Source organism: Lissotriton helveticus, chromosome 4_1 (genome assembly GCF_964261635.1).
Source record: "Lissotriton helveticus chromosome 4_1, aLisHel1.1, whole genome shotgun sequence".
Classification (NCBI taxonomy): domain Eukaryota; kingdom Metazoa; phylum Chordata; class Amphibia; order Caudata; family Salamandridae; genus Lissotriton; species Lissotriton helveticus.
This window is the reverse complement of record NC_136063.1, coordinates 464703041-464723374: the sequence shown is the minus strand read 5'-3', so window position 1 is coordinate 464723374 and position 20334 is coordinate 464703041. Positions and strand designations below refer to the sequence as shown.

The 20334-nt window shown below is 44.0% G+C and overlaps 1 protein-coding gene across 1 annotated transcript in view; it reads left to right on the top strand.

The window, feature by feature from the left end:
- Positions 1 to 20334, top strand: part of LRRC69 (leucine rich repeat containing 69) — a 290134-nt gene that overhangs the window by 194021 nt on the left and 75779 nt on the right. The window contains exons 5-6 of the mRNA XM_078687056.1: positions 2654 to 2725; positions 9878 to 9979. Of these exons, the coding sequence (XP_078543182.1) occupies positions 2654 to 2725; positions 9878 to 9979 (174 nt within the window). The remainder of the gene's footprint in view (positions 1 to 2653; positions 2726 to 9877; positions 9980 to 20334) is intronic.

Here is a 20334-nt window from a genome sequence, read left to right as displayed (position 1 = left end):
TTGCCAGGTGGTGCTCCTTTCATGACCGAGGCCGTCGTGTAAATTTTGTAGTCCAAGGTGCCCTGCGGCAAAGAAGCACACGACAGCAGCAGGTATGTAAACATCCTTTATTTTCTGTTTGAAGGTAGCATTTCATCCGTCTTTTTCCAACCTTCCACCAACGCGTTTCAAAGCTGTCCGCTCCTTCCTCTGGGTGTGATGGCTGTTTGCAGTATATTTCCGGCTCACTCACAGTCTCATCAATTTAACTCTTTAGTAGTTCCGCTTTGTAGCGCGATTTCATTGCTGTGCATTATGGGACTTGTGGTATTCTTCTTGCCGATTTGCACCCACAATAGGTTCATACATTGCCACTTTAAATAAGGCAGACCTACTGGCTTTGTCAAAGGCTCAGAATACCAAAATATAAATGTTGCTGGGCCTATTGGCTTTATCAAGGGCTCAACAAATCAGCATATATAAAGCAGATCTATTGACTTTGTCAGAAATTCACCAATAACTGTAATCAAATGTATATTTCATAAATGTACACATTGCAATGGTTAATAATAGTGTTTGTCTCAAAATATTTCTAATGAAGCATTTTTAAAAAAAGGAAAACATTAAACATATCTTTGAGTTTGAAAAAAATCATTTGTAGGCCCTGTACTTTATCTGAAACGCATACAGCTCAGAGTGCTTTAAAAAAACGATGGAAAACTCTCCCAGGTCATGGATTCAAGGACCCAGGGAAGTTGCTGTGTGTTTTTTTTTAATGTTGCTGGAGGGCTGCTGTGCTCCCTGTAGTGCTCCTCACCATTAAACAAATGGTTGGTGGTGTCCCCGCCCTTTCAAGGCATGGCCAGCAAGAAAAAATATAATTAAAAAAAACTGTTGCAGGGCATTATGTGATGTTCCTTGCAGTAGCAGTGAATAGTAATTGAGCAGCTCCTCATTATACATTTTTTGTTGAAGGCAAGGTGGTTGAGGGGGGGAAGGCCCCTGATGACTCCCCAGCCCGCCGCCATTGGGGAGCCAGTGGTAACCCGCCATTGCAGGTTTTCTATCAGTGCCCACCCGGGGCACTCCCACCTTTTTTATTTTTTTACATTTGAGGACTGTAAGGGGAGCCCCAAAATCCCCACGTCCTCTGCCATCTCCCCAGTCAGGACCCATTGTGTGCTGGCAGAAGTCAGGCATTGCAGTTTTTGCCATTGGTGCCCTGGTGCCCTCCCGGGGCACCCACATTTTTTAAGATGGGGCAACGGGGAATCCCCGCGGACTCTGCTGGCTCCCCATCTAACTCCTGTTGTTTTGCCCCAGGCAGCAGATGCTTTTTTTCTCTACTGCTGCTGGACTGCAGCAAAGTTGTGTTCACTGCCCAGGAGAGCACATGTGCTTTCCCAAGCAGGGAACACAGCAGTGTCCTAGGGTATGGGGTCCTTGGGACACTGCACTAATCAGGCCCTTGGGGATGGGTTCCTGGAGCCGATCTACTGGGAGGGGGCTGCATGCCTCCCACCTTCAAACTTTCAAACTGTACCTTGGGGGATTGAGTCCCTGGGGCCTCTATGAATCTAGGTAAGGGGTGCCACATGCCCACTTCCCCCAAGAAAACAATAGTCCCTAAAAAGATGGGGGTCCCTGGAGCCTAAGTAAGACTCAGGGAGGGGGGCTGTCATCCCCCTCCCAATTTAAAGAAAATGGTCCCCGGGAAAGGAGGCCCCAAGCCTAAAAAAAGGCTTGGCTAGTCCCCCTACCATTTAAAGAAAAGTGGCCCAGGGGGATGTGGTCCCAGGGTTCTAAAAGTGTTTGGGGAGGGGGTTGCACATCCTCCCTCTTCTTTAAAAATATAAGCACTTTCCCACCAGGCCCTGGGCTACCCCAGTGAGCTCATATTTAAAAAGGGCAGGAGCCTGCGCTTATTTTTTGATTGGCTCGTCAGTGCCAATTAACAAAATAAATAAATGTTATGTCCCAGTGGTGTTCCTCTGGGGCACCCACCATGCCTCGAGAGGCAGGGTTTCGGTATCCTGCTCCGATATGTTTTTTTGTAACCTTTTTGTAGGATGGGGCCTGAGTCCCTGAGTCCTAAAATAGGTGCTGCCACATCTATAGGACCTTCCCATTTCCTCAGCCCCCGCTAGACAAATCACCCCAACAGTTTTCAAGAAGAACCTCCACTAAATTAACTTTTTGGGGAAAATTATGTGAAGATTAGTCAAACGGTGCCAAAGTTATGAGCAAAACAAAAAATGTGGTCCTAACTATAACTACCCAGTGACGACCACAACAGAGTTGTGCGTGTGTGTGTGTGTGTGTGTGTGCGTGCGTGTGTGTGTGTAAAATATGAAAGAGAACAGCTCCATGGCAGAGGAAATTTGAGGCTGGGGAAGGCTGGGTCGTATGTGGAAAAGGTAGAAAGCAGTCTGTTAGCCTCAAGAGCTCCACAACAAAACGGGAGCAGGAAGGGTAGGAAGGGCACAAGAAATTCCTGGATTACCACACTGGTTTAGTTTTCAACTTTTTAGTACAAGATACATTGGTCCAATATAATCTATTGTACCCTTCATAGTAACATTGGACTTCACAATTATGACAATATTAAGAGCAATTGACTGTGTTTCTTTATTCTCTGAAATTTGACCGTCCATTCTGTATTACTCCCTTCTAGGGGCTTGGCAAGCTGAAACACCTAAAGATTTTAGATGTGGCTGGAAACCAAATTCGTTCTTTCCCATCAGCAGTAAGTATTTCTGATTGCATGTACTGTGCACTGCGTTTTGGCTTATTACTTCTGTGCCTTCTTGGCCCCCGAAAATAGAAATTGCTTCGCAGATGTTTTACCATGATTGCTTTGGGAAAGAGGGGAAGAGGAGAACGGTATGTTAGCTAAGAACAAGCATTGGCAATGCCAATCGGTCTTGCCATTAGGATCTTATGTATTTAGCTATGCATCACAATAGTGTGGGTGCTGAATCACTTTCGCAGTAGAAGTCAGGGTAAGTGCGTATGAATAAGGAAGGTGCTTTTTGAGGCAGTAGAAGCCCTCTGCTGCATAGCTAAATACATATAAGATCCAAATGGCGAGACCGATTGGCATTGCATTGCCAATGCTTGTTATATATAGCCCAAACTCAACCCGTAGGTACTGCTGTGCTTTACATGAGCACCAGTTAGTTACATGGACACACATGTGCATTTAGGCACTGGGAAGTTACGAGATGTAACAGCAAAAAAATGGGACCCCCTCTGAAACTTACTTTGGGCCAGGGAAAAGAGAGGACAGTGTAAGCAAGATTAAGAGAGATTCCCCTATGGCCTTATATTTTCATGTTCGACATAGTTCAAACTATAATTCTTGTTGACAAAATCCCATTAGACAACACAGATAACGTAAAAAACTATTTTTTCATTGATTTCTTTTATTATTTTACTTTTTTACACATAGGTTACTTTCATTTTTTACTTTTTTGTTGAATATTTTCATCATATAAACATTTAATAAATACTGTACATAATTCAAGTATCAAAAAAGATACAAACAATCCTTAAGGAAAAGCCCTGTTATCCACACATACAATGACAGTCACTCACTATTCATGCATACTCGATAATATTACCCACTCAACATACAATTCAACCAAACATATTCTGTGTTTGAGGTAGTCCAGATGGTTTAAATGACTGAATACGCCAGGTCTACGCGTTTCGGTGGATTGTCACCACCTTCCTCAGGACCAACAGATTTTCTCCCTTTGATTCTTGTGGAAACAGGGTTTCTGTAATAATAAATATAAATACATCTATCTGTGGCCAATTGTTGGGATTTACAATCGCTTAATAATACATTTATCCATAATTATCTATGATTGTCCATAGTGCATCATTTGACCACCAAGAACCTCCACTGAGAGACAGGCACTAAACATTGATTTGATTTACATTAACATGTTGGATAAGTAATTGAGATTCGCTACTGATCATTTACACATGATTGCAATCTCGAGAATGAAACATTTAGGGCAAGAAGGATTTCTAATTTACATCCATTATAGAAGAACTTAATGAGCGATTTAGCAAATCATGAGGATAATATAACATGAGAGTTATTACCTATAATATCTGAGAATAGATATTAGTCAGGGATACAGGTGTTGCTTGAAGACATCAATTAGGTCAATGGATAGAAGATATTTTATATCCTAGAAAACATATGTTATATAATCTCAATGATTTGAGTATTACATATTAGATACACACGGTCTCTTTATTAATCATATTGACCTAGATGGATGGATGGATGGATGGGTTTTTATATAGCGCAATATCACCGCCAGGTCTCAAAGCGCTTTGCATTGGGAACCCGTCCTGGTTTTTCCCTGTGAGATAGCCCCTTACTGGGTATCCCCAAGGTGAAAGCCAGGCATCCCGCCGCGGGGGGCCGTAGTGGAGATTAAGCAAGCTATTGCCCAGAGTTGCAGAGTGTGAACCTGTGATTCGAGTAGGCACCGAAGCGAGAATTACCGAGTCCGTGGACATTTTGGGCTCAAGACCCTGCCGCGTCGGGAATTGAACCCTGGTCCCGGGTCTGATCTCAGCGTCCGGGTCTGCCTCCTCTAACTAGTGAGCCACACTTCTCCACCTGGGTTACCTTATATCAGAACGTCAGAGGCATCGCTTTACACACACAGGCTCTACTTAAAAGTCTGCTTCTATTTCCTTTATTTTAAGGATGCAAGGACGAGATCTTTATCACCTAAAATGAGATGCAGGCATATGCTTGAGATAAATAGTCCTACATTCAAGACCATTTGTATACTGTCATGATACTTTATCATTCATACTAACCTCATCAGAAGTTCATTAGGGGGTCATGGGGAGGTCATAAGGGCGTTGTCGTGTTTATGGGTTAATGTCCTATGTCCTCACCGTAAGGCTGTAATGTTTAAGTAAAACGGTCAGGCTCCTGAGAAATTGTTTTTTAGATAGATTTATTACACATACGGACTAGTATACGAACCTTTCTCAATGAAGCTGCATTCCCTCTGTTTTTTTCTTTTTCTTCCCGTCCTATTCCTCTGGTTTGTCAACTAGGAAATTAGATGTTATATACTAGAGTGTGAGATCTCATGAGTTGGAGACTCGGTCTTGTATATAAAAAAAATCATCGTATGGGGCATCCTTAAATGACAGATAATAGGCTCCCAAGTAGACGTAGTTATATTACTAGTTCGTCGAAGTTGGGAAAGAAGAGAAAGGACCAATACCAACCCCGTTTTAAATGCATAGACATTGTATCTAAGGAAATATTTTTAGTAAACCTCTTATATATGCATTTCAAAATCTATCGTATTATCTAATTTCCTAGTTGACTCAGAACCCCAATGTTAAAAACATCCCCGTAATTCTCTTTTTATACATCTATACATTTATGGCCCCCAAAATCCTCTGCCCCTGCTTTTAACTGCTACACTGAGGCAGAGGAGTAATGCGAAGCCATATATAGAATGGCCTCTCCTGCCTGTCCTGATTGTAAAACATAAACCTTACCTGCCACCCTTAGCCAACCACGGCACCTTCCCTGTCTTCCTTGCCCCTTCTCCAGCTGTGCTTTTTGTTTCCATTCAAAGCAGACAAGTAGAGGTGCACTGACAGACTCTCAGAGAGCCGTGGCAGACTGGCGTGGAAGCTCTGTATGACAGGAGAAAACTAGGCAACAGGTTTTGTTATCTACTGTTCCTATGTGGTAGCAGTGAGTTATCAGCTACAGAAACTAATATACATATATTGACTCTCTGCCAGAGACTTACATAACAATGGAAAAAAACTCTAGAATCTGACTGTTCTTTGTCATGGCAGTGGATTAAGGTTACAGCAGCAGTGATCATTTATATTAGTGCTCAGCGAAAGAAAGGTATGATTTTTTGAATTTTCATTTGGGAACTTCAAGCGTAGTTGCTTTGGTGCGAATACATTTTGTGTTATTAACACTAAATAATGTTATTCATTTTGTCAGTATCAATTCCTTATTTGCAAAACACACAAGATGATGGACGGAATGTTGCACAATGGCAAAATATTCACCCCCAGTCACAGATCTGGGTTTAATCCATCGTTATTTTGCTCACCAAGCCACCCCAGTTCAGACATGGCCATATGCAAATCAGTCTTGACCCAGTGCCTCATGGGTACAGTCCAGCCCGAACTGCCAAGCCATGTTTTCCCTGGACTGGAATGAAACATCCTAGGACCGGTTTCTGGCTATCAGCCGTCTTCAGCCAGGATAGCTTGACTCCGGTGGCTTAGTGAGCAAGGGACCCACGTCTGGGCATACCCTTCCAACATAGGCTGAACAGCAAAACACACAAGATGATGGATGAAATGTTGCACAATGGCAAAACATTCACCCCAGTCACAGATCTGGGTTTAATCCATCTTGTGTGTTTTGCTGTTCACCCTATGTGGGAAGGTTATGCCCAGACGTGGGTCCCGTGCTCACTACGCCACTGGAGTCAAGCTATCCTGTTCACATGAGGCACAGGGCCAAGAGTGATTTGCATATGGTCATGTCTGAACTGGGGTGGTTTGGTGAGCAAAATAACGATGAATTAAACCCAGCTCTGTGACTGGGGGTGAATGTTTTGCCATTGTGCAACATATATTTCCTCCTCATGCCCTGTCTCCCTTTCTCTCTCTCTCTCTCTCTCTCTGAACTAGCTACCTTGGTGCACACGTCAATTTCACTATGAAACTCAAATCCTTTATCTGTTACAGTGCCCCTGCCACTACATTCTGACCACTCAACTAATTTTTTCCCGATTTATCTTCTGTACAGCTAAATAACTTATCAATAAGTTAGTGTTCAGCAAGCGGCGCTTTAGTAACAGCCTATTATTTGGATTTGCAGTACTTCTGTACCCATTTGTAAAAAAATATATTAATTTTGCAACTATAGCACTTTTCAATTTCCCTTAACACATAGCCACTGCATCCTACTCTCCACCAAGCATGGTAGCTTTTGTCCAAACACAGAGATTAATTAAGACTCCTCAACATGTTCAAAATCTTCACTTCGTACTGACCTAAAGGTCTCAAACAGGGTCTCACACGTTGCCAACTGTAACCTTATCTCTGTTTAAAAAAAGCCAGTATGTGCTACATCGTGGTTTCAGTCTAAAGGGCCCCTCCTCTGAATCACCTTCCATAGTCAATTTCAAGCCATCTCTCCACTTAAGTAATTCAAACATGCCTTGAAGCTTCTCTGTTGGGATGGAGAAAAGTCTCCTGCATGGCTCTGGAGAGCATTCTGTCCTGCTCTGAGTTCATCATAGCAAACCACAGCAAAACCTGTGCATCACTCATGACAATCATTTGTGGACTAGAGCCCTTTTCTGTGACATGGATCACCACTTAGAGTAGGGCTTTCTGGTCTAAAGAGACACACTATGTGCACCCTTTTACAAAGAGTGACTACCATCAGCTTCCTTGCTGACAACTATAAGATTTGTAGTGGAAAGGGATACTTTACTTGCCTCTCCTGTTTGCTAGTCCCATGCAATGGGTATTTCACCCTTCAATGTGGGACTCGGATAACACATGTGTATACATTGTTTCTGTGTGTAGGCGATGTATGTGAAGAGTGTATGACATGTGGCTGTAGCCACACTGGATTCCATTTTGTTTTCCCAAGATCCAAGCAATACCTAAGAGTCAGCGTGGAGAGAGCGCCACTCAGCGATGTGAATCGCAGGGCCCCTGCAGGATATCCTAGAGATCTTTCATAGTGGTTGAAATATTTGGATGTGGAGGAGAGGCCAGATAATGGTCCTTTAAAGTTTAGAGAGTTTTGCCTGCCCTTTTTTGTTTAATTGTTCTCTAGAATGACTACCCCTCACAAGTTAACTGATAGTTAAGTGGGGCAGCCTCCCTTTGTTTTGTACTCTTGTTTTGGATTGATATGACAGGAGATTCCAACCTCCACCTCACCTTCCAGCTAGCACCTAACAATAAATACTATGGTTGCCCCAATCTTGATGGATTAAGCAAAAGGCAACAAATGCATAGAACTGGTCTCAGAGCTGACTGATGGAATACACAATTCTGTCTTCATTTTTTGTATGAGACAGACGCTTCCAGACAGTGTGCCACGTCTTTTCTACCAGAATACAGAGCATTCACACAAGTGGCATCTATGAAACTCTCTGTGCTCCAAGGTTGGTGTAACTAACACTGGCTTCCTTTTCCATGTTTAAGACTAAAACCTGGGAATTTATACCAGCCTACCAGGAGAAGCCACCTTGACCCTACTTCGACGAAGAGCCCATCTCTGGCCAACTGTTCAGGAGGGACGTCAATGGGGCCCTTGTATGTGGAAGATTATACTCAGAAAGAAAAGGACTGAAAAGGAGCCGATGGAGAATGGAGGGCGGACTGAAGTCATCTTTAGCTGTACGGGAAGGACATTTTAAGGACTTCTGCTAAGGTTGAGGCTTCAGAGTTCAGAGCATGAACCTCGATGTATGGACCCAGAATCCAAGAATATTATGGGACCTGACATTGCTTGCATATCTCTGAAGTGATCGAGCACAAAAAATCACCATAGCGCTAGTAAATCCTTACCAAGTCCAGAGGATTACTACAAAAGACCTAAAATGCTGTAGGAAGTGCCTCGCCAACGAACAGGACTTTAATCAGTGCGGAGTACTCATCACTATGACTCTTGGTGGGCACCTGGCTTGTTTGGGAGGTGGGTATTGTGAGTGAGCCTGAAGAAAAACCCAAGCAGCACGAGCCCCTGGACTGCAAGTGCCATGACTCCAGCGCCACCTCGTCTTCAACTGGTGCCACCGCTGTTTACCTGAATATTCGTCTGCATGTACCTACTTCATAGACTTGTAATCTGGGTCATACATGCTTGGTGGTCCGGGCTGAGCTGAGACCATCTAGGTAAGTTGCTCCCACTAACCAGCAGACAGCGCAGGTACTGCCTTCCCTGAATGAACTGACATGGACAAAACAGACTATGTAAAGTGGCAAAGTTACCAAAGGCGGGACAAAGTGCATTCTGTAGGAGTGGGAGTACTCGCCATCATTGGTATAGCCAGATCCGTCCATCTTCGGACCACCGTTGTTGCAGAATCCCAGGAGAACCCCAGAGACTCTTTAGCTCTGGCATAAGTGTACCGTGGAGAACTGTCCCATGAGAGCAGTACAGGCTGAATCCAGGCAATGGTTATAAAACATTGCTTAAGACCAGAATCATGACAGTTGTTCTTTGAGATCTATGTACCGTGTTCTGCTGTTTGTAAACAGTGAATTATTTTCTCTTTTAAAACAAAGCATTGACGGGCATTGATATATTACTCTCTAGTAGACGATTTATTGAGTTCGGAGTCTCTAACCCCACTCTAGTCCCCCTGAGTAATTCTTGGACTGCTCAACTACACATCCTCAGGCTCAGGTGCTAAACGGGTATACTTGGGGCACACTTTTTGGGCTCAGTAGTGGGTTATCCTGCAGGACACCAGTGATAAATTGGCTCGAGTGCCACACTCTGAGCGCAGTACCCCTGATTGCCCTGGGACTCCTGAAAACCTTCACACGCCCTGTTTACAGGGTTGAAAGCATATACATGTGTATACCTCTAAATGCATTATTTTTTAGTTATGTCTAAATACCCATAACTCTTCACCTAAATTCAGTTATTTGTAACCACGATACTGCCAAGTTAGGAAATGTATTAATAAATGCAAATACACAAATCTCCAGTTCCATAATATATTAAGCTCCACATGTAAGTGGCACATGTCAACATACCCGATGTTCTGCAAAAGAAAATCAAAATATAATACATTATTGTTTTGCTCACCGTAATGTTGTTTGTGTTTTATTAAAGATAGAACAACTTCCACTGGAGGAGTTCTATTGTGAAGAAAATCCACTCTTACAGAAGCAACCTGTACAATCCATTCACGAGGAGGAAATTCTATCTCTTTCGGTAATTATTATAAACTTTAACATTTACATAGTTGATAGACTTTGAGGTATATACAATGAATTGATCTGTTTTCCCTTACCATTCCGACAGCCATTAATTATCCATAGAGAGTTGCATGAGGAAAATAAACTGTGAGCGTTCATCTTTTATGTAATCAATAGTAATGCAATCGGAATCTAATGTATCTTTTATGTGTAAATGTTGTACCGGGTATTCAACCATTTGGACATCCTTTTTTCAAGTGATATTTGGAAATAAAGCTTGCATTGATTCCACAGAGAAACATTGGCAACCACAGTCATAACACAGTGGCCCATAGGTAACTATCTTGCAAGTACAAACCTATGTGTTGCTTCCAACAATTTATTTTAATGGATTCATGTCAAAATTAGCATTGTAAGAAACTTGTTTTGTTCACCAATAGCTACCTTTGTTTCTGATAGATACATCTGCCGTGTGGATTCCTCACCTTGTGAATATCCCCTTGCGTCAGCAACATTCGGAAATTCTTTTTGTAGCTTCGCGCCGACGTGGACTCGGACGTCACAGAGGCACACCATCGCTCGCGACTCCGCTGACGTCACCGACGCCTACAATAGGCCAACGCCGGCGTGATGACATCAGTTCCCTTTTTTCCGCGTCGTCGACGCTAACGGTTTTCTGGGATCGTCTGTAGCCTTTACTGTAACTTTGTTACTATCTAAATTTCTAGTGTCTTTGTCTTCTCGTTTTCATCATGACTTCGAAGAAGACTGGATTTAAAGCTTGCGGAGAATGTAACAGAATAATGTCCATTACAGATCCGCATGAATGCTGTTTGTGCAACAAGCAGGGAGGAGTGGGGTCGCAGTGTCTCTGCAAAGAGGCTCTGCGTCTCTGGTCCTGATTTGTCTGATGGCAAATCATCTGGCCGGAGTTCTAAACGTGCGAGCGGACAGTCTCAGTCGTCAGTTCTCTGCCGACCACGAGTGGAGGCTCCATCCGGAGGTGGTTCACGACATCTTTCTGATGTGGGGGACTCCTCGGGTGGACCTGTTCGCCACTCGCGAGAATGCTCACTGCCTGTCATTCTGCAGTCTCCAGTATCCGATGCAAGGAGCCTTGGGGGACGCGTTTCAGTTGAGTTGGAACTCACAACTCCTTTACGCGTTTCCTCCCATACCTTTGATTCCTCGGGTTCTGAGGAAAATTTGCCAAGACCGGGCCCAAGTTATATTGATCGCCCCGGATTGGCCAAGAAGGGTGTGGTACTCAGACCTTCTCCACCTCTCCTCTCACCCGCCGCTCCGTCTCCCTCACAGGGCAGACCTCCTCTCTCAGATAGAGGGGCAGGTTCTACACCCCCACCTCCAGACCTTACACCTTCATGCCTGGAGATTGAATGGGGCAACCTGAGTTCTTTTTCTCTCCCGCCTGATGTGGTGGATGCCATCTTGTCAGCCAGGCGTGACTCCACTAAGTCCATCTATTCTTATAGGTGGTCAAAATTTGTCACTTGGTGTGGGGAGAAATCTATAGACCCTTTGAAAGCCCATTTGTCTGATGTTCTCCAGTTTGCCCTTTCTCTGGCGCAACAGGGTCTTGCAAAGGGCTATCTTTCAGCGCTGTCGGCATTTCTCTGTTTGCCTAATCAGCCTTCTCTTTTCAAATCTCCTGTGGTTTTGAGATTTTTGAAGGGCCTCACAAATAAGTTCCCTCCTACTCCTTTTATTGTTCCTCATTGGGATTTGAATCTTGTGTTGACCTATTTGATGGGTTCTCCCTTCGAACCCTTGCACAAGTGTCCCTTGAGACTTCTTTCTTTTAAAACGGTCTTCTTGGTTGCAATCACCTCGGCAAGGAGGGTGAGTGAGCTTCAAGCTCTTAGTTTCAAGCCCCCATTCTTGTCCATTCATGCTGAAAGAATGGTTCTCAGGACCAGGGCTGCTTTTCTGCCTAAGGTGGTAACTCCCTTCCATCTAGGACAGTCCATTACCCTTCCTACCTTCTATCCTCCCCCACACCCTTCCAAGGAGGAGGAGAGGCTTCATCGCTTGGACCCAAAGAGAGCTGTTAGTTTCTATCTTGATAGGACTAAAGACTTTCGTATTGACGATCAGCTCTTCGTGGGTTTTGCTGGCTGCAAGAAGGGCAGAGCGGTGCACAAGCGCACACTTTCCAGATGGATAATCTTGTGCATCAAGATTTGCTACTCTCTGGCGGGTAAGGACCCTCCTGAGGGTATTAGAGCACATTCAACTAGGGCAAAGTCTGCAACTTCTGCTTTGTCTAGAGGTGTTCCTGTTGAGGACATTTGCAGAGCCGCGACTTGGGCCTCCCTCCACACTTTTGCGAAGCACTACTGCTTGGATACCGAGGTGAGGAGGGACGGCCACTTCGCGCGCTCTGTCCTCCAAGATTTCCTAGTATAGCAGAGTGGACACCCTCCTCCGGGAGTGGGGACTGCTGTGGGACTCTATTCACAAGGTGAGGAATCCACACGGCAGATGTATCTATCAGAAGAACAAGTTACTTACCTTCGGTAACGCTTTTTCTGGTAGATACTATATCTGCCTGTGGATTCCTCACTGACCCACCCGCCTCCCTGTTGTCCACTCTTCTATACCAGTGTTTCTGTTATATATTTATTTTGTTGTAAAATGTTTTATTGCATTTGCTTCACACTGTGTGTGTTACCTTGATATGGGTGCTGCGTATACTGTGTATATGTCTACTGTCATTGGTCCGTCCGTGTGCCTCGAAGGCACGGAAAAAAGGGCGGAACTGATGTCATCACGCCGGCGTGGGCCTATTGTAGGCGTCGGTGACGTCAGCGGAGTCGCGAGCGATGCCGTGCCTCTGTGACGTCCGAGTCCACGTCGGCGCGAAGCTACAAAAAGAATTTCCGAATGTTGCTGACGCAAGGGGATATTCACAAGGTGAGGAATCCACAGGCAGATATAGTATCTACCAGAAAAAGCGTTATCGAAGGTAAGTAACTTGTTCTTTAGGTGTCCAGAAGTCATAAATAATTCTAACACCTTTCATCAGTGACTCTGTGTGTCGGGGACAAGTAGAAATAGATTCATGCTTTACGTTTTCTAACAGTTTTTCAATAGTGTCCATTTGGTAGACCTGATGAGACAAGCAATGAAGACAGTTTTTAAGTAGTTTCAGCTCTATATTCTCAGGAATCCTAGGAGAAGAAAGAGTATCTGTAGGAACTTCTGTTCTCCTTGTGGCATTCTCCACCTATTCATCTACACTATAATTAAAAGCTCTTTGTACTATACCATACCCTACTTTTCTCAGAAATAAATAGGTAGCTGTGCGTACCTATTTTCTCCTGGGGGCCTTCTTGAGGGCTGATGTGTGATATTGACTTATGTAACAGTGGTGGCTCCTCTGCTAAAGGCGAAGGAGCATTGCCCCAATGCTTTTAAGCAGTGTCACTAAAGGAAAAATAAAATGATAATAACTCTAAGTTGTTATCATTTTATTTTTTTCCTTGTTGGGGCAGGGATGCTCTGCTGACAGAGCAGGAGAGGGGCGAGTGGTTTGCACTCCCTAAAGTGTGCATGAATGTTTGGCCGGCCCTCTGGGCCCGGCTAAACATTCATGCTCAGTTTGCACATTCTCCATGCTGGCTCCATTATGGCCTGCATGGAGAACATTCCCAGCCTCTCCCATTGTCTGGCTGAGCGCCAGACCACGGTGCTCAGACTAATCACAACGCAGCTTTGCAGCATTGTGATTGGCTATCGGGAGGCTGGGAGCCGGGTGCTTCCTGCTTCTTTCTTTCTGCCTTGTAAGCAGGGAAGAGGACAGAGAGGAGGCGGGGCGGAAGACAGGTAAGTGTGATTTAAAAAAAATTATTTCATTCCCTCTATCCCCCCTGCCCATGCGACCTGCCCCTCCAACCCTACCGCCATCAAATACCAGCCGCAACTGTTATGTATGGTTCCCTTCCTTTGGCCCCACCCTTGGAAGTTTGCCTCTTAACCCCATTGCTCCATATTACCGCCCCTCTTCTGTCTCTACGGTTGCTCATTGGTTTTGGGTTTGCTTTGGGCACTGCCTCTAAATGAGATGGCTCTGCCCCTCTGCCTCACTGTGTGTTTGTGAGATCCAAAGTGCTCAATGTTTCCCTTGGATAGGACATTTCAAGGCGTCCTGTTCAGTGGCGGGTGGTATTTGAAGGCGGTGGGGGAACGGGTCACGTGGGCACGTGTCTCGGGGTGGGGGGAACGTTGCCGCTGCCTTCTCTCTTTCCTCTTCCCAGCTTCCTGCATGCCACCTCCTGTCTCATCCTTTCCCTCGCCATCCGGTCTGCCCACCTCATCCTGCCTTATCACCGTTGTTGCACTGCACACCATCATGCCTGCCTCCCCTGGACCCCATCTGACCCCATTACTTTGATGATTATGCGATGCACACAGAAGCATCGCCTCATCTCCATCCCACTGCATCAACATCTCACCCTCACTCCCACTGACACTGTCATCCTGTCGACTCCACTCCAACTCCTGACTTGCATCTGTCAGGTCCTTCCCACTTTCTCCTTTTTTATTATCGTCAGCTCCACCATGCCTCTTACTTACTCCTCATACCAATGTTTCTTTTAAAAACACAAGTCCGACCAATTGACTTTGCTAATACTTGTCTTGATTAGGTGTTGGATACCACTTTTAAAGCCACCAGGCATCTATAGGCGAGTTTAAGCCTAATAACAATTGGGTTCAAGCATCAAATTGCACCTGCGCAATAGATGTATCACAGAGGGGCACGCTCATAAAATATAGTAACATTGATTGTTTTTTTTTATACTTTGCTCAGTTTCAGAGATCTGAGATTGGTTCATCCAGTAACTTCAAACTAGCAAAAAATCAAGTTGCGGATTTTCCTTCAAGGATCACAGTATCGGAACAGAGTTCAATCTACATTGTAGTACTGAATTCCTTTAAGCAGAGCTTTAGCAGTCAAAATCCATATGTTACTAAGATCTAACTGCACAAGTCTGCTTATTCCCTAACTTAATTGGTCTGGAACAGTTTGACCACCCATTTCAATGATATTAGAGAAGTGGGGTTGATTTTTCTGGTGGGAACACTGTGATAATTTTTTAGAGTACAACCTGGTAGATTTGTAGCTCTTCAGTCCTCCGTAGTAATATGGGAGTACAATTAAAATTCTGTTAGTATAAGTTGTATGGTCTCTGTGTGAGACCTCATGCCTTAGGGCCAAATTTAGACTTTGACGGACAGAGCACTACGTCACGAATGTGATGGAATACCTTATGTGCCAAACTCTTGCCCTGCTCGCCTTTTTTAGAGTCGAGTAGACTGTCAGCATTCTGTCTGCAATGCCCCATTGGCTCCATCGGTGGAAAGCTTACACAGATAGTCTGAAGGATACTGGCTATTTGTGTAACACCATCACACTGTCTGCCTTACTTAAGGCTAATGGTCTGTTGTCCTTTTTGTCAGTCACTGCCAATGAATTCATGTCAGCGAAGAACTGTAAAATGAAAATAATACCTCCCACACTCCGGGGAAATAATCTCCTGGATGAGGGGGTCATTAGTTGTTTTTCAAAACCTTACCTATTTTTGTGAGTTTGGTTTTGAAATACAAAATCTTGGTCAGACATCAAATCCAACGGAAGACCTCCAACAGACTTTTTATGCTTCAGAGGGACTGCCATGACAGCTGATCATCTAAGGGCACAGAGATCACTGCTGGGCCAGCATAGATCTTTACATTTGGTGAGCATCAGGTTTCCAGATGTAATGTGTGGTGATTCTATTGTATCCTCTGGAATGTAGGTACGTAAGATGGAATGAGATATGGAATGCTGGTGATTGATACACATAAGAATGCGGAGGTCAGGTTATGAAGCCGGTTGGAGGCGCAGTCATCTGCTGTGAGTGCCATGCCAGGAAATAAGGAATAAAGTAATAAAAAGGAACTTATGACTGTGGCTCATCTTTACAGAATTTGGCGACGAGCGGGAGAAGTCCTGGTATGGTGGACCGACGCTGACACTGTAGGCCTATACTAAATACAAAAAAATGTGTTGCATAGTTAAGTGTAGCAAAGGTGATTTGTAAACTTTCAGTCAACAGGCAGCAAGTGGCGGGTGGATGGTTGGACTAATTGTGTTGACAAACGAAGGATCAGCGACTTATTAGAGGTAAAAGTTAAGATTATTACATCTTGGTTGCTGGTGGTGGTTGGCCTGCGCGCGTGGAGGAATTCCAGCATGAGGAGAAGGGTGAGGACTGCAGCGCGGATGTATGACGGTACGACGCGTACCGTCACAACGCATCCCTTTACACCGCGTCCCTTACAACACAAGTCGTTACCACGACTTGAGTTGGGGGCGCGGATTTCGAATAGTATAATTTACTATTCTAACACCAGTCCCCGTGGACACTAGGGAAGGTGTTGGGATAGTAAATTTACTATTTTTAATCCTTTAGCGCCCTCCAGCGCAAGTCGTGGTAACGACTTGCGTTGTAAGGGACGCGTTGTAAAGGCCACGCGGAGTAAAATCCGCGTGGTAAAGGTTGTTTCCCCTGCAGCGCATGAGGTCTTGCGGCTGGTGATAGAAGCTAGCGGAGCTCGTTCACGAGCTTTGTGACTTGCACATTAGCTGCATACACTTTTATGCTGTCCTACGTACGGCGACTATACTTCGGGAAAGAAGAATTTATAGAAGTGCTACGCTGAGCACTGGGAATCCAGTGATGGGCATGCTTTTAAACACAGCCTGTCGATTACTTTGAGTACATCCCGTGACAGGCATGCTTTTTATCTATGCCTAACAATTACATTCAATACAGCGACGGGCACGCTTTTAAAGTGTTACTGTGAATGAGCAAAGTGGAAGCTTGTACAGCAGAATCCAGCTTCTGGCTGGTTAAACCTATGGTACTTGCCTGTCACCAGTTATAGGAAAAAGAAAACATCCTGTACATTCAAAGGATATGATATTAATATTCCTTCACGCATAAAGCCAAGTAGTTTATTTTCGTTTTGTTAGTATAGCTTCAGGAATCGTGTGAAACTTATCACCACCACCGGCATTTTTGGCAGGCAACGGAGAACCTTTATTAAAGTGGAATGAGTTGAGAACTATATTTCCACCTTTGCAGATGATGATATGACACCGGAAAGGATGGAAATGTATTTATTACATTGCTTAGGTGCAGGAGGGCTGAAAATGTACAACCGCATACAAAAGAGGGTCAGACCTGAAGGACAAGGAAATGTGTACAAACATCCTCTAGAAGATTTAGATATGTACTTTAACCCCACCGTTTGTGTATCCGTAGATCGTTATAAGTTTTTTCGTAGGAGACAAGAAAGAGAAGAGTCAGTGGAAGATTTCATGGCTGCTCTAAAAAAACTTAGCATTGACATGTAGATGTGCTAATTTACACGATGAGCTTAAAGGGATCAAAGTGTCATGTGTTGTGCAAATTCCAACATTCAAGATAAGTTATGGACAATGGGGGCATCGTCCCTGCAGGAAGTGATAAATGTGTGGAGAAAGCAGAGCTGACTGGAAGATGTGCCAGGGCAGGTGTTCCACAGAAAGGAGATAGAGTGTTGGAAGAAATGGAGAAAGGAGTTGCAGCAAAATTACAAATGAAGGATAAGTTCAAGAGTACTGTTAAATTTGAAAGAAAAAGAAGGGTGCCATAGAAGGAAAAGCTTTTGAATAGTTTGATCATTTTACATTCAGTAGCAGGTGTTTTAGGTGCGCAACAAATGGCATCTAGCAAATGATAAGAGATGTCCTGCGAGGTATCAAAAATGTTTAGGTTGTGGTGTAGTGTGACACTTGTAGGAAGTGTGCAGAAGGCAGAAAGGGGAGGCCATTGGAGTGAATCTTCTCACACAGGAATCTTCAACGGATTCTGAAGAATCGACAGATGATGATGTTAGTTAGTGTGTGTTGAATGTTGATGAAGGAGTTACTAAAGTGAGGGCGCAATGAAGGGAAAAACCCAAGTGTGATATTGTTATGGGGAGGAGGGGATACTGATCCCAGTTACAACTGACTCAGGTTCACCCTATATGATTGTTAATGAGAAGGTTTGGAGAGAACAGTTTGTTCCTATTTTAGGAAATGTACTGATGCCACAGAGGTTTGCCCTAAGACATTTACAGGAGAGGACATTAACATGTTGGGGGTGAGAGTATTGGACTTCAGATTTAGGGACAGAGAGGCTAGGTGTAAGCTGTTTGTAGCTGCAGCAGAACCATCTGTTTTAGGCTAGGGAGATCAGAGAGAGTTGGGGATTATTTTGGACCCCAACAGTCAAGAACCAGTGATAATAGAACAACACGGTGAGCTAGAACAGGAAATCCTTAGGCAATACCCTTAGGTATTCACTGGCAAAATTGGAGAGTTGAAGGGGTTCCAGCATAGAATCATGCTTAAAAGAGGTGCTGTACCTCAGGTGCACACAGTAAGTAGTATCCCTTTAGCTTTGAGGGAGGAGGTCAAGAATGAATTACAAAAATTGTGTACGGAAAGCGTGATAGAGGAAGTGGATGCAGCAGAGTGGGTGTCACCCTTGTTAATTGCCAGGAAAGCCAATGGGAAGCTCAGGTTATGTGTGGACTTGAGGGACCTAAACAGTGGTATAATTGTGCACTAATTTCCGTTACCAAAGATAAGGGAAATGCTTTCGGTTACTAAGGATGTAAGGTGGTTCACTACGATAAACCTCACGGCAGCTTACCCCAGGCTCCTTTACACAAGAAGAGTAGAAGCCTGACCATATTTGTAACCTCTTTTGGGTATTTTAGGTTCAGGAGGGTAGCATTTGGATTGGCATCTGCTGCAGCAATGTTTCAAGGAATGATGTTTGAACTATTTAAAGATGAAAGAAATGTCATGTTTTTTCAGGATGACATACTTTTCATGGGGAAACCAAAGAAGACCAAGATGCAACTGTTAGGAAAGTGATTGATGTGTTGAGAGATAAAGTGCTCACAGCAGAGTTTAAGGAATGTAAGTTCGCTCAGCATAACATATTTAAGTCATGAAGTGTCAGTTGAAGGTGTCAAGCCTAAAAAGGAACTACTTGAGGCAGTAGAAAAATCTCCTGTACCAAGTAGCATAGATAAAGTAAAAGCTTTTCCAGGCCTTGTTGAATGTTACTCTAAGTTCATTGAAGATTTCTCGAGCAAAACTTATAACATAAGGTAGCTTCTAAAAAATATAAGGCAGCTTCTAAAAACAAATAGAAGTTTGAATGGTCAAACAAGTGTTAAGACAAGTTTATATCTATTAAGAATGAAATGTGTGTTTTGGATCGCTCTTGCTTACACCCACCGAAGAAAGATATTCAGTAATAGAACGCAAAGCATTGGCGTGCGTGTGGGGCTTGGCGCACCACAGGCCTGTTTATTTGGGGTTGTCATGTGTTGATTAGGAGTGACCATAAGCCGCTCACCAAGATGTTGTCCACTAAAAGATTGTATAAGGCTTTTCCCAGAATGGTTAGGTTATCAGTCAAGCTCCTCGATTTCAGGTACGGTGTCCAGTACATGCCTGGAGTGTGTAATAGGGTGGCAGATTTTTTGACAGAGGTACAAGGTGAGGATATTGAACAATTCAGTGTGGCATATCTAGATGAGGAAGCAATTATGATTCCACCAGAAGAATGAAGTCAAGCATCCGCCAGTAGAATGGAGTCAAGCGTTTGATGAGGTTCTGGTGTTGGCGGAGGCTAAGGCCAGGATCACATGAGGGTAACCTACTAAGAATTGTGTTAGCTTAGAGTTAAAGATATTTTGGAAATTGAGACAAGGGTTGTCAGTGGAAGACAGTGAGTTTCTCAGGAATGGCAGGATTGTACCACCGGAAAACCTAAAAAACAGAATTATGGACTTGTGTCATGAGGGGCATTTAGGGATTGCTAAAACAAAGAATAGTATGAATGAATTGTACTGGTGGCCTGGTATGGGGTTATCTATTGATAGGAAAGCCTGGGAATGTGTGCTATGCAAGAGTGCTGGTAAAAGTAAAATCCCATTAAGACCACCTCTGGGTCCTGTTAATGCCCCAGGGATGCCATTGAAGAAATTAAGTGTGGATATTACGGGTTCAATTTGGGATGGACCAGTGCAGTAGTATCTTGTGGTTGCTGTGGATCATTTTTCTCAATGGCCAGAAGTGGAGGTAGTAGATCATGTCGATGTAAGCACAGTGGTAAAATGTTTAGATGGAATTTTTCAAAGGGAAGGGCTGCCTAAGTCGGTGATCACTGACAATGGTGTACAGTTTGTAGCTGATGCATTTGAGAAATTCTTGAAACACAATGGAGTGAAGCATTGTACCACTTCACTTCATCACCC